General features: G+C 39.5%; 1 protein-coding gene across 1 annotated transcript in view; it reads left to right on the top strand.

Annotated features, from left to right (window-relative positions):
• The window catches only part of iglon5 (IgLON family member 5), a 109266-nt gene extending 104187 nt beyond the window's left edge, over positions 1-5079 (top strand). The window contains exon 8 of the mRNA XM_085176573.1: positions 2258-5079. Within this exon, the coding sequence (XP_085032699.1) occupies positions 2258-2361 (104 nt within the window). The 3' untranslated portion in view covers positions 2362-5079. The remainder of the gene's footprint in view (positions 1-2257) is intronic.
• The last annotated feature ends 9161 nt before the right edge of the window (positions 5080-14240 follow it).

The following is a 14240-nucleotide window of genomic DNA, read 5'->3' as shown; positions in this document are numbered from 1 at the left end:
TTGACCTCTTAACTCTGAACTCCTACAGGGGCTATGACACCAATAGAGTAAATTCACAGACTCCGCCCCCAGCACGGCTCCAATCGAAGCTGAAGTGAAGCCGTTTCAGAACATTTTGCTCTACATATTTGAGTTGTTTGCCATGCTTGGTAAGTCATTTTTTCAAAGATTGTTTCAATTATTATTATTAGCTTTTACTTCTGTGGCTCTTTGGAGTTGAGACAAAGCTATGTGAAAGGCATTAGCCATGTTGCTCGCTGATAGCACCGCTCGCTGTTTTAGCTAGCTGAAAGGTATTGTTTTCGGCAAATACCACAGCCTTGAAAAAAAGCTTGCATGTGAATTTTCGGTTAAATTTTTTGGTCAAATACACTTAAAACAATGTCTAGAATGTGAAATGTTGGTATAATGGTGCTACTTGAAGCCTGAAAACGATCTCCCATAAAAAACGAGCAAACAGCAGTAGCAGACGTCCTGACTGGTTCTACGTTAGCATTTAGATCCCTCCAGAGTTTTGTGCACACGGTTTAGGTAAAAATGAAAAAGGTTGAGGTTTTACATTTAGTTCAGTACTACCTGATGCCTGTGTCCTTATCTTTTTGGAAAATACTTTACACAAGTAATGTCTCAAAAAGGATTTCTTTTTTTTCTTTTTTCTTTTTTTTTACTGTGCTGCAATTGATTTGTGCCATTAATTAGTGTCAACTAATTTTTATTCAATCTCCACATAGGATATGCTTGTGAAGATGGAATATGGGGGAGAGCAGAAGTGCGTTGAAGTTCCACAAAGTGATGAATGAAGGACATGCATATTGTATTTTGTATTTATTGAAATAAGTGATGAGAATGCTGTTATTTGCATTTACCAGCTCACCTATGTCAGACCTTTTGATAAACGAAATTCTAATGAAAGTGAGAACATGTACACTGTTACATCTTTCAGAAAATGTTTTGAAATTGTGGTGCACAGTTCAGAATAAATGTTTTTCAAAAACCATTGCGTCTTTTTAGTAAATGTTTATTTCCAAAAGAAATTTCTAGAAGTTCAGAACAGTAAAATTCCCGCTTTTTAGAATTAATTAGAAGATAACTCTTACGTAGTTAAACTAAAATACTCTTTGAGAGTTAATATATAAACTCTTAACACCAAGTGTTAAATTATCAACTCCAGAGAGATTTGGTGTTTAACACTAAATCAGAGTTAACATACCAACAACAAAGAGTTAAATTAACACTCTCTGGTGTGGACCCATATAGACACTTTAAAAGTGTTGAAATCAAATCTGACAGTGTTAATTTGGACATGCTGGATTTGCTGTGTACTTTTCAGTGTTCGTAATTCCATCAGCTTTCACAAGCTCTCCAACACCACTGGCTAACAGTCTGTTTTGAACTCACTTCCTGTGTAGATATTTCAACCAAACATTCTCTCAGTTTCTATGTCGAGTCTTTGATGGATTTTTCCTATTTCTTGAGGACATGGCTCTCAGTTACTGTTCAGTCACTTGCCCTTTTGTCCTCTACTTTTCCAGTTTCCTCAGATTTTTTAAGAACACACTGCACACTATATCAAGATTTTACTTAATAGCTCTTTGTTAATCACCTTGTTAGTGCAAAAATACTATTTTATGTCTTTCGATCTATGCTGTCTAAAACTTTAAACTACATAAAGAGGAACACATTATGCTTTATCAACAGGCTGCTACTAACAAAGTGCCTAAAGACACAGTTAGGCAGCTTTAGTTGTGCTTGAATGGTTCAGAGGTCAGTGCTCACAGGTGGCTTAACAAAAAAAAAAACAACAACAAAAAAAAACGTTCTCCTGAAAATGGCCAGGTAGGGGTCAGAGGGGTGGATCAAAACTTTTGCACAGTACTACATGCTGATTACCATTTCCCTACTAAGTACACAGTGATATCAAATGAGACCAAAAGCTCGGCTGTTTCATCACAAAAACAAATACACCCCCCCCCCACCCCCGCCTTTTCCTAGCACTTAGAAAATAGGAAATGTAGTTCATATTTCAAGAAACACCATTTCCCTAATGTAAAACACATTGTTTACAGTAATTATGCCAGAGTATCAGAATTAATTCTGTTAATTAACTGTAATATGTTTAAAAATTTATACAGGCTCTCACAGAAATAGATGCCTCATTTCTACCGGTGGTTGTAGCGTTCTTTGTGTTTTTAACAATGCGTTTCCCCGCTGCCCCCCTGTCCTCCCCTCTCCTCTTCTTTCCATTCTCTCTGTCCAGGACCGGGGGCCCTACAGGGGCGAGGGACCGGTTTACACGCAGGGATAAGTGTCATCGTGTGCGTTTGGGTTTCCCTCTCTGCTGCTCTTCTGCTGAAGGTGTAATGATCAAACTCCACCTGGAAACGTCCCTGAGCACCCCACCTCTCCCTCCCCGCCCTCTCTCCCACTCAACGGAAGGAAAACGGAAATGAAATTCTTTAATTGCGAACCCATCACTGTGAACAAAAAGAATATGCATTATTCCAGGAGCCATTGAATCATTGCATCAAACAAAAAACTCCCCCCATCACCTCACCCCACCCGCCCAATCCCCCACCCCCACCTCCACCCAGCACCCTCAATTGAATTTTAAGGTCAGCTCACACTCATTATCTCTTTCTCTCACTCTTTCCCTCACACACGTACAGTCTTTCCTTTTGTTTCCCAGAATGCCTTGCAGATTTCTCTGACTTGGTACTTAGCCTCTTTGTTTTTCCCATTATTACCACTGGGCTGATGTTAATAGAGAGTGTATATTAAAGATAATTGTGTTAGTGATCAACAACAAAATAGATTATCTAACAAGCGGAAGACCATTTATATAATATAATACATAGACTATTGACTGACCTACAATGTTTGCCTTATGGAAATTATACGTGAAATCACAATGTTACGGTGGATATTTAATGAAATTATATGATGATAATGATGCATTATGATATGGCACTGGCGGTCATGTGACCTTTTTAAAAATTGTCCAGTTGGTGGCCGTGTGAATTGTCACCCTTTGATCTCACACCTTACATACTCACACACACATACGCGTATGTTTTGGGTTTTTTTCGATTTTTAACTGTGTAGCAGATAAACTGCTATGAATGATGTCAAAATGTATTTTAAAAAAATGGCTGGGTGGTGATGGCGTCAGTCTTAACTACCCCTCTATGTAATTTGGGGAGTTTATATTAAGGTTTCGCATGTAGACTCGCTCACTACCCAAACCTTTTTAGCTACCCGACTACCCCTCTGTTCAGCGTGCTCTGTCTAGTCCCCCCTCGCATCGCTGTAGTGTTCTCTGCTCTATGTCTCCTCCTCCCTCCCTCCCTCCCTCCCTACGCTTCCCACCCAGTGTAAATATATGCAGTACAGAGGCCATGCTGGCGACTTCAAGTTGCCTCGGGAAGAACAACATCTCCCAGAAGCCTCGACTACGCTCCAGTATTCTGAAGCAGCAAGAGACTGTCCACTGACAACAATATCTTCTGTTTCAAAAGCTGAGACTCCATCATCTTTGTCGCTTGTTGATAGCATGTACCGGTTAGAGATGTTCCTGTTGTGAGTCCATACTCCCTCTACACTCCCTTCCTTCCCTCCCTCCTCCCCTTCCTCTCCCTCCTTCCCTGCACTGTGTCTGTTTTTCTCTGCAAGGTTACCTGCTTTTACTTTTTTGGTGTTAATAATACTACAGATGATGACGATGATGATGTTAATAAGTATTTGAATAACTATGAATAGTAATTCCATGTGAGAAAAAAAAATGAACAAAATCGGATGGTGAAGAGTCGTGCGTGGGGAAAAAAAGAGTTCTTTTGTACTTTACTCACACACATTGAACAAGTACAACGAAAAAACAAAACTACAAAAAAAAGGTGTAAAGTTTTCAAAGTGACGTGCTCTATTTTACCATGACAAGCTTTTTAAAGACACATTTGAAACACTCTGAGGGATCATTTCAACCAGCTCCAGAAGCTATGAATGATAATGTAATTTATAATTTGTAACAGTTTATGTATTTGACTCTTTTTGTCATGCTGTTAGCTGCATCTCACACACACATTTACTGCACATTCCTCCACTTATCATAGTGTGTCTTTCTCTGTTTTGACCAGCTAGATAAATGTCATCCTCTGGTCATGGCTGTAAGTCATTCCTAGTTCTGCCAGACCGCACTGAGATAAAGATGTAATTAGCCATTACCTGTGGCTGGCTAAGTGAAGGAGTCCGGGCTCCACCTGTCCTTCCTGCCACCCAGTTATGGCCCCTATAAATCAAGCTCAGCCCTGCAACTGACAGGAATCCTCTTCAAGGACAACCTCACCTTGGTGCACCAGTACTCCATCCACTGTGTACCTGTGACATGCAGGCACGGGCACTACCAAACCCCCATGGCACAATTATCCAGCCACTTCCCCCACACGGCACAAACAGTGGGAGGAAGGCATATATTTCAATATGGCAGAGCCCTTTTCTCTCCTAAAGCACTGTTCCACTCACATGCAGAGACTATATGCAAATTTGCCATAACGAGCCTGAACATCTCCCTGGCTGAGCCCTGACTACACCGACATGAAAGAGGAATTACTCAATATTGAATCAAATGTCTGAATGTGTGTGTTTTTTTCTTTTATTTATTTGTTATTTTACTCAAATCTTTGGTTCAAGCCAGCAATAACCCCTAATTCTACTGTGCAAGAGATGTCAGTCATGGTTAAAGCTGTGGTGTAATATCTGAAAATCTGCCATTAACAAGGTAAATCAAATAAGTCTGTTGTTGTACTTTTATTGTGTACAGTACTCTGAAATGATTGTGAAGCTCTGTTTAAATGGCCCTTATTCTAAAACATTACAATACATGTTGTTCTCAAAAGTCTTGCCCACTCCAATGTATTTGGGTCGTCTGCGTGACAAAACGCCCGTTGTGCATGCATCTTGTTGCTTCATAAACAACGACGGGTTCCATTTCAAGCACAAGAGCAGGTCATTTGGTCAGTGTTTCTTATTTTTTCCTGTCTCCTGTCACTATCTTCATGCCTCTTATGCTTTTGTTTTTAGTTTTATCACTTACCGTTTTTGTTCCATGTAAGCGTCCCGCTGGATTTTTCAGTGGCGTATAACATCTCTATGTACATAATCTGTCCTTGATGAAGAAAAAAGAAAAACATAAAAAAAAAACAAAGAAACAGAAGAAAAAAAAAAAGTGGATAAAAAATAACATACTGTCATGTTTCTCAGTGTGGGTTTGAAAAAGCACGTCAATATTTGTGTGTGGATGGATTTTGAAAAAAAAAAAAGAAAGAAAAAGAAAAACAAGCAAATAGTCTGTTTTGTTGAGGTCTGTGGGTAAAGGGTAAACCCGGGGGAAATCGGGGAATATCACCTGCCGTGGAGTGGGTTAAACTGAATGTGAGAATGTGTATAAAAACAATCTGCAAAAGCACACAATTTCATGCCTCATGATGTATGCGCGGTGCTGTGCAAAGGTTTTAAGTGTTCTATTGATCATACAAATTTTAGTTATTAGAAATTACTAAAAAAAACAGTGAATATTTCACGAGACCACTGTGTGCTTTTAAGATCCACCAGTTCCTCTGCCAGTTCACGCTTTTTGCAGTGTTCTTAACATCAAATGTGCTGTGGCCTGTGTGTCTGCTGTCGTTTTGTGTAACCTCATTGAAATGTGCAATCGGCGGGAGTCACAGCTTTTCTTACGGGATTTTCTCCGACTCTGGCTGCATCTGAAGCCATCCCGATTGGTATGTGATGGATAACAATCAGAACATCTAAAGCACATCTGTTAAAACCTTTGCACAGTACTGTAAACAAGTCACACTAGTGTGACAGAAGGAGAGGGTGTTCGTAAGAACACAGCAGATCCCCTGGGTGCAACAATCTGAGGGTGGATGAGGAGGCTGTTGGGAGAGCACCCGGTCTCATGGACCAGTGGGAGGATAGCCTGACAATGTAAATCCAAAAGCTGAGAGCCAGAGGGAGATGGGATGACACTAACCAGACTGAGCTCTCCATTTAGGGAAAGAAGACAGACAAGCGCTCATATTGCATTTCCAAATATGAGAGCTGTGGTCTTTCCCAGGGGAAGGTGTACCACACTATTTATGGTTGCACTATGTAATATGAATAGAATTAACATAGCCTTCATCACAAACACAGCCTGGCCTACTTCAAGTGGATAAATAACACCCAACTGGGGTTCAATGAGTTTACAGTGATATAAACAAGACGTTTCCTGAGCCCCTAATTACATTCACTGCACCCTGATGAGAAAGTGTTGATTGGCTCCTGTAGCTGAAGGTTGTGATGATCTGTTTACAGAATCTTTTTTTTTAATTTAATGTGGCGCCATCAAACTGTTCTCACAAACCTAATCTCACAGAACTAGCATCTAGTGCCATTTTACAGTATATTATATAGTAGTATCTTATCTGATGGATTTTATGTTTGTAGTTGTGTTTTTTTTTTTCATCAGTTTTTTTTACACAGTTATAAATTTGTTTTAAGAGCAGGGGATTTTAAAATGACTTTGAAGTACATTTCAAAGCACCGTGCTGTTTGCTAAAAGGATTCAGGTAATTAAGCACCAAGCTGGGGTGTAAGGACAGATACTGCACATCACTCCTGAAATGTTGCAGTGAAATATTAAAATCATAATTGTACTTCAAGACTGAATAGTGAAATAAATGTTAGCCTAAATAAGGTGTGCAGGTACCTCTTTCTTTGTTTCAGCTGCAGCCTTTCTGCAAACACCCTCGCTACATAGCACAGATCCCGGACAGACTTTCAATTCAGAACGCAATGGTTAATCAATACATTCGACTGAATGGCTTTGGAATAGAGCAATTTCTCCATGGCTTGTCTTACCAGGTCCCCAGAAGCTGGATTGATCAAGTGTCTATAGACCAGCCTTAGAACAGAGAGCATAATTTATCATGCCTGATACAAGACACCCCTAATTGCACATTGATTTTAAGCCCTTCTCTGAAACTATTTGCGCAAGTTGTAATGTCAGCTCAGTAAACTATGTGTTCAGGGCTGCGGTTCAGATCTGGGGAATGAAGAATTAATCATTTGTTTTTCTTTTCATGTCTATCCAAGATGGTATTTGTTGTTTCTTTTTCCACCTAAAATACTGTAAACTGTAAAAAAAAAAAAAAAAAAAAAGAGCCTTCCTGCGCTGTACGTGTAATTTATTGGGTGCAGTAGTGCTGCTGTATTTTATTAGTAATGATGAGATATAACATGGAGATTTTGCAGTTGCCACTGTCAGCAGCCATATCTAGAGGCATATGTAATAATAATACACGCTTATAAGGTGTCGTTGTGTGCAATACAATAATAAGACATTATGTGTGCTGTAATTTGATAATGTGACAAACTGACGGCATGACAACACTAGAGTCTGTGCACCAGAGGGATACGCTATACAGACTAACAATTATATATGAATGATTTTCATTGTGCTAAATCCCCTGCTCATGTCCTTTACTCCAAAGCACGCCGAATTCCAGTATATTATCCTAATTACCCATTGTTTACCAAATATCTACAGGCTCATTCAGTTCTCATGGGCAAAGTCAATGTTGTAAGTCTATTAGGGCCTAGTACTTTTCCATTAGCACAGCCAATAAATGCATTGGTATACAGCTTGGTACACAGGATTGGTAAGTGAAAGCATGAGATAGATAGATAGATAGATAGATAGATAGATAGATAGATAGATAGATAGATAGATAGATAGATAGATAGATAGATAGATAGATAGATAGATAGATAGATAGATAGATAGATAGATAGATAGATAGATTGATTGATTAGGTATTTTGTTTATATTTTAAACCTCAGCTTGTGACGAAGATGTTGGGCCACAGAGTGATCAGTTTGCCCTCTTCCTCTCTGTGGCCACAGATGGAGCCTTGTCAATCACTCACCTCTAAGAACTGGAGCGTCTGGCTAATTAACAGCCTGCTGCACTCCGCCAGCTGAGCAAAAGCAACATTCGCATGGACTGTGCAACACAATTGAGGCATCTCGCCCACCATGTCTCCCCTAGTCATTAAGTCGCCCACCTCCCATCTCCAGCATAGAAAGAGTACCATTACTTGGCCTCTCTGAATTACCATCCCACGCCTGGCATTTTCCTTGTCAGTCAACCGAGGGGTAAATATTGGTTGTGGTGCTGAGAACTGACAGGGGAAACTTGGATTTCTTTCACAAGTGACAGCACCAACTGGTGTTTTTGTACTGATTTATACTGCAGTTATGAAACAGAGGGGACGCCAGACTGTGGTGAAGTTACAGATGCACCATACACGAGCGTTTTGTGTAAGATGAGCTACAGGCTGGCATATGCGGCATGATATATTGTTGGCACTGGTCAAGTGCTATGTGCATCAAGAGGAAAATAACAGCGTTCAGACTGCAGGAACCTTCCCTGCAATGTAATCGGAAAGTGTCTCATTTAGAAAGTAATAACAACTTTTACCTGGAGAGTCCACCGTGTATAATTGCAGGAATGACCACACTTGGGTTAGTGTCAAAAAATGTGGAACCCATCTCGCCTTCTTTTTCTCTCTGCAGACTCTCAGTTTCTTTTAATCTTGCTTTCCTCATTTCTTTTTGTGTGGCGATAACCTCTAGAAATGCTCTCCCACCTCTCAGTGCTCCAGGTTTGCCCACTCTGCTGTTGTAGAAATAAATGGTGTGTGTGTGTGTGTGCATGTAAGTGTGCGTACCCAAGTGTCAGTGTTCAAGTGTGCATTGTGCTCCACGGTGAGCATGAGTAATTTAAGAGCCTTCGCGAGTAGTATGCAGCATGTCTGCATCTGTGTGTGTATACGTGCGTTCTCTTAGCTCCACAGGGCAGGTTGCTTGGTTCGTTCAGATTACACACCTGAATTACAAGTGTGTCTTACATTTTTCATGATCTTATCAATGTAAGCACACGAGACAGAATGAAAAGAACAAAACATTCGTCTTCCACCCTGACAGATGTTCAGTGCTGTGAAGCGATGATTATACTTCTTTTTGATTCGTTTACTTGCTGAAGTTGTCTTTTTTCTTTTCCCTTTCTTCTGCTTTTATTTATTTTTGTATTTCTTTCCTTCTATTTTTTTTTTTTTCAAAATCCATGAAGTGGAGTTAAAAATGATATCAAGTGGAGGGAGATTAAAAAAAATAATAATAAAAATCATTTTTGTTTTTAACAGAACTTTTTGTGTGTGGTTTGTCGCCGGAAGCGGGGCTCTCTGTCGGCCCCTGTGGTTAGAAAGGAGGTGAGGTCAGACAAGTTTTGCTTCAGCTTGCTTTTTTTCTTCCTGCTGAGTACGAAGCATCTGTTTCTGTTGCGTTTGCAGGTTTGTCTCAGAGGCCTTTTTATTCGTTTGCTTGTTTGTTTTTAGTAAGCTATCTGAATATCTGGTTAGATGGGACACATTTTTCCGCAAATTATACAAATGTTATTAGTGAGTAATAACTTAATGGTCTGTAGCAATTACCAGCCATTAATATGGAAATTATGGCTGTCGCAGTGTGGTTGGAGGGAATTTCTATTTTGCAGCTACAAATTAGAGACTTATGCACAGGTGGAAACTCTTCACTTGTCCTCCCTTTGTCAATGACAATCATCTGAGGCTCTTATCTTCAATGTGAACGCAGCTTAACATATTCAGTAATGAATTATCAAAAAAAAATGATAATAGCGTTGGGGCTCTAATCTGTTCTAATTACTTTTCAAAAAGCAATATAAGCACCATTCCCTTTGATCTTTTCCGGCAGGAAAACCATCAAGTTGTATTCGACATGTATCCAGTATGTTTTCATGTAACTCTATGCTTAAAAATGCATATATAGTTTCTGCTTAGTTTTTGTCAGTTTTTCTTTTTAAAGAAAGAGTTGGTGAAGCCAGTATTAGAATTTAGAATTGGCAATCGAATACATTAAATAAGTCACTAACTAAGTATAAAGTGCATACATTATAGAAGTGACCTCATTCGTCAACTGTAGGAGCTCAAAGGTGACACTTTGACTAATATGTTCAAGTTTTTACAATGTGCAGCGCAGCGTTGACCATCAATGAGTAATAAGCAGTTTCTCACCAACTTTCTGCCTTTCGAAGTTGCCGTCTGAGCTGGGCTGTCTAATTTGAAATTCAAATCATATCCATTGCAATTTCTGATGTTCCTTTACTTACGAAAAGCAAAGCAATGCTCCTTTAAGTTGCTGTAATGATGGTGTTTTTAGAGTTGACCCTCTAACATTTCGATTAGGTTAATTAAGTTTTAAGCAGGCCCTTTCCCCTCTGCTTGAACTTATATTTTGAACTCTCCCTTTTCCAGCTTTAATGATGATTATTTCACCTAGCATTACATGTTTCCTTCCCTCGGAGGACACAGATATGAATTCATTACACTGCTGCTCATTAGAGCACTGAGGAAATTCATTTTTATCAGCTACCGCACAAGGAAAAAGTCAAAAAACAAAATCAAAACAAGAGTAATAACACACATATTAGTGCGCTTCAAGCCCTCGACAAGAGGGGAAAATTTGTTGCATGACTGAAATCTCATGCTCGTTACCTTCACATGCAGGTTACAACGTGCTGTTGGATTTCTTTTCTTTATTTTCCCCTTCAATACTGACACACATATTTTAGAGAGCCGTAGAAATACTGTGTGAGAAACCTGTAGACTAACAATAGATTGCTTACCGTTGCACTTTCCTGTCAACGTGCAGACAAAGTGCCTGTTTGTTTGCCAAGACACTGACATATGTAGTTTTTCACCCCAGCAGTGTCTGAGATCAGGTTTGTGTTGAAGCATGACCTATTAATGAACTATCACCTCTAACCATAGAGTGCAAAACAAAACAAAAAGAAAAAGAAAGCTGACACCATCAAATTTTAATGCTCACCGAGCCTTCAGACTTTAAGAGGGCCTGAGAAATAATTTCACCACTCAAGTTTAACAGGGAACAACAGCAGCATGGCGAAATGGCATCAGCTGTGCTTTTTTCTTTTGCTGGCACACCAAGTACCAGGTCAGTCTGAACATGTGTCTGTTGTGTTAGAAAATGTGTTATTGTTATATCTTTTTATAGCTCCTTTATCCTGTTACCATGCACTTTCAGTTTTGTTCAACCATGAATATATTATAATTATTTACTTTTTAGACATTTTAACACCTGTGACAGTGTTCATTAGTAATCTTCAATATTTTTGATGAGACATTATAATAATTGATTATAAAAGCTGCTACAAGTGTGAGAAATCCTTCCATCCTATGCATAAACCAATGCCCTGGATCCAGAAGAGCATTTAGAACTTAATTAGTTTGCAATATTTTGTCAAAGACATCAAGTGGACGTCTCACAATTTCTAATATTTCAAGCTGATATGAGTTTATGAAGGTGTAGCTTGAAATGCCCAACCTTGCCCTGTCTTGCTTAGCTACTACTAGACTCCACTTCTAGCTCTCTTAATAACAAACAGACACAAGCAGCCAATCACAAAACCTTCCTGCCATAAGTAATTAATATAAATAATGTGATAAAATTTTGTAGAGTAGGATTTTTGTGGTTGCTGATTTTTTTTACAACTCTACTGTTGAGTGTTTTACCGCTTATCTTATCGCTTGTATTTCATCATTAAACTTAATGATCGCTGCTCACACTTGGCTATATAAGCAGTTGCTACAAATAAATCTCTTCAAAGCTGGTGAGACCCTTTGTGTTTGAGTGTTTCTGCAGAAGTCTTTTTTTCTATTATCTTTTGGTTTTTCTCAGTGGAAGCCATTTAATAAGTTGCGTGCTATAAAAACTTCACTAAACTAAGTAAAGTCACTCCTCCGTTTGTTTGAGCTTTATGTCTGATCTTCTCTGTCTGGCATATCTCACTCCCAGCTGTCACCCAGGCATACTAAACACACATTTTAAAGTATTTGTAGTTGACCCAGAGGTCTGATCTGCACTTTTTAAAAAGTTGCTTGTATGACACATTGTATTAATGGCTCTGTCTTTAGCCCTGACAGCGACCCCGGAGGGACTGAGGGTTAGGCAGCATCCTCCATCCCTCAGTGTGATGCGGGGTGAGACGGCAACTCTGTCCTGTCATTTCAAAGTTGAATCCCTAAAGTATGGAGTTCAGTGGTTCAAGTCGGAACAGCAGCTCATCTCAAACTCATCCAGGCAAATCGTTGTGGCGAAGAATCAAACTTCCTCCCTGGTGATCACTAACACTACAATTCAGGATTCTGGGTGGTATTACTGCGAGGTGAACGTCCTGAAGAAGGACCCAGAATGGGGCAACGGCACCAAGCTGGTCGTCTTGGGTAAGAAACAAATCGGTGGTTTCAGAAATGAACATGCCCACAATTTATTAGGACCGCTCCGCCCGGGTGATGTTGCCATGCTGGTAATTATGTCTCATTTGTATCTTTTGTACACCGGAGCCACAACGTTCAGTACGAGGCAGCTCAATACAAGCACCGGCAAAAAACATGTATCACCATAAAACGAACGTAAGGGCTCAATCTTATAACCTATAAAAATTCAAGTCATGTGAAATTCCCTCAGAGTTCATCTTTTTGCCTGAGCAGTTTCATGACAGATCTAGAAATAATCACCCCGGCACCATACGCAGTGCCTTGTATCGATCTTGCCCAGGGAATTGAAACTCCCCAGAAAACAAGGCAGGGAGGGATGGCCAAATTATTATGTGGAAATCCTTCATGCGGAAGAAAGCTTCCTTTTGATATTCCCTGATTGCAATGCTGGCTCCACCGAATAAAAATGGATACTGCATCTTTTTTCATTTTCATTTAATTTCTTATGCAAGATTTATTCTGCCGATTTGAATAATTTTTTTTAATCAGAGTGTTATTGATATGTCTACTTGTTGTTAGTAATCTACACAACATTGCTTTCAAATTATATACAGTTCAAACTGCAATACTGGACATCAGTAGTAGTAATTGATTCAGTGTAGCAGTATAGAAGACCCTATGCAGCATTTATTAATACACGATTTCTTTTACTACTAGCACCACCTTCTGCTCCAAAAATATACCTCCAGATTCCCCCAGAACCACACACCGATCAGTGGGCTCTCCTGTGTCTCACCGGAGGTTTCTACCCCAGTAGACTCACTCTCACCTGGACCTACCAAAGCGCAGCAGCCGTTATCGATCACCTCTCAGTCACCAATTGCACCCTTCCTGCTGACAAGCATCACAGCAACCTGTCTGAACATCCACCCAATGAAGCCCTGCTGTCTTCAGATTTGTTGGTGAACTCTGAGCCTCAGCGCCAGTCGAAGTGTCTCCAGGTGATGGACAACAACAGCCGGGAAAAGCATCTCCTCAGTGTTTTTTCTCTCCCAAATAAGCAGTCCTTGAAAACAGGCATAACCTTCACATGTTGGGTGCAGGACCACCCTGCCATGACAACTGCTCTGACTGCCTCCTTCACTTGGGGTAAATAAGGCAGGAAAATTAATTAATTTTCTAAATATGTTAATCTTATACAGGAGAAAAGTGTCTCAAAGGCAGCTATTGAGATAATGAATGTAGGATTTTCTTTTTTTATATAATTAAAATTCCCTTTTGGTATTTTTTTAAATCAAATTGTTATCCTCCCGATAAAAAAATGGGACTTTATGCCACAGGTTTTAATTATTTATCTTTGTTTCTGAAAAAATGTGGTTTTTCTTCTGTCGGTTCAGCGTGACAGATGGTTCTAAATATTACGATACCTACTGTTTGTTAAGGAGAAGGGTGTCAGGGGCATGAATCACTGCCGTAGCAGATTTAGAGCTCATGTCACAGCACTAACACAGCTCCTAGCTGCTGAATTCATCTAACTTTGACCCAGAATAGGAAAGTGAACTAATTTAAACCGCAGAATTAATTAAAATGTTTTAGCTTCAGCCTGTTGTTAGCACTTCACACAACCTTAATTTGATTTTTTTTTTTTTTTTTTTTTTTTTTTGAGAATGCAGTCGACTTTTTATGTAAACTATTGATTAGCTGGCAGGTGCCCATTGTTTATTAATGTCACATAATGCTCTTATCTTGATTTTCTGACATCTGATAAATGTGGGCTCGGTAATGTCTGTACTTTCAGTTCTGACAAAACCAGCCTGCTTTTTAGCCAATAAACCAAAGACTGTGTCCACTCACTGTCTGTTAGCTTTGTGCTGTTAAGTGTTTGAG

The sequence above is a fragment of the Neolamprologus multifasciatus genome, chromosome 11, assembly GCF_963576455.1.
Source record: "Neolamprologus multifasciatus chromosome 11, fNeoMul1.2, whole genome shotgun sequence".
NCBI lineage: Eukaryota > Metazoa > Chordata > Actinopteri > Cichliformes > Cichlidae > Neolamprologus > Neolamprologus multifasciatus.
Note: the sequence above shows the minus strand (reverse complement) of the source record. Positions and strands in the feature narration are given on the sequence as shown.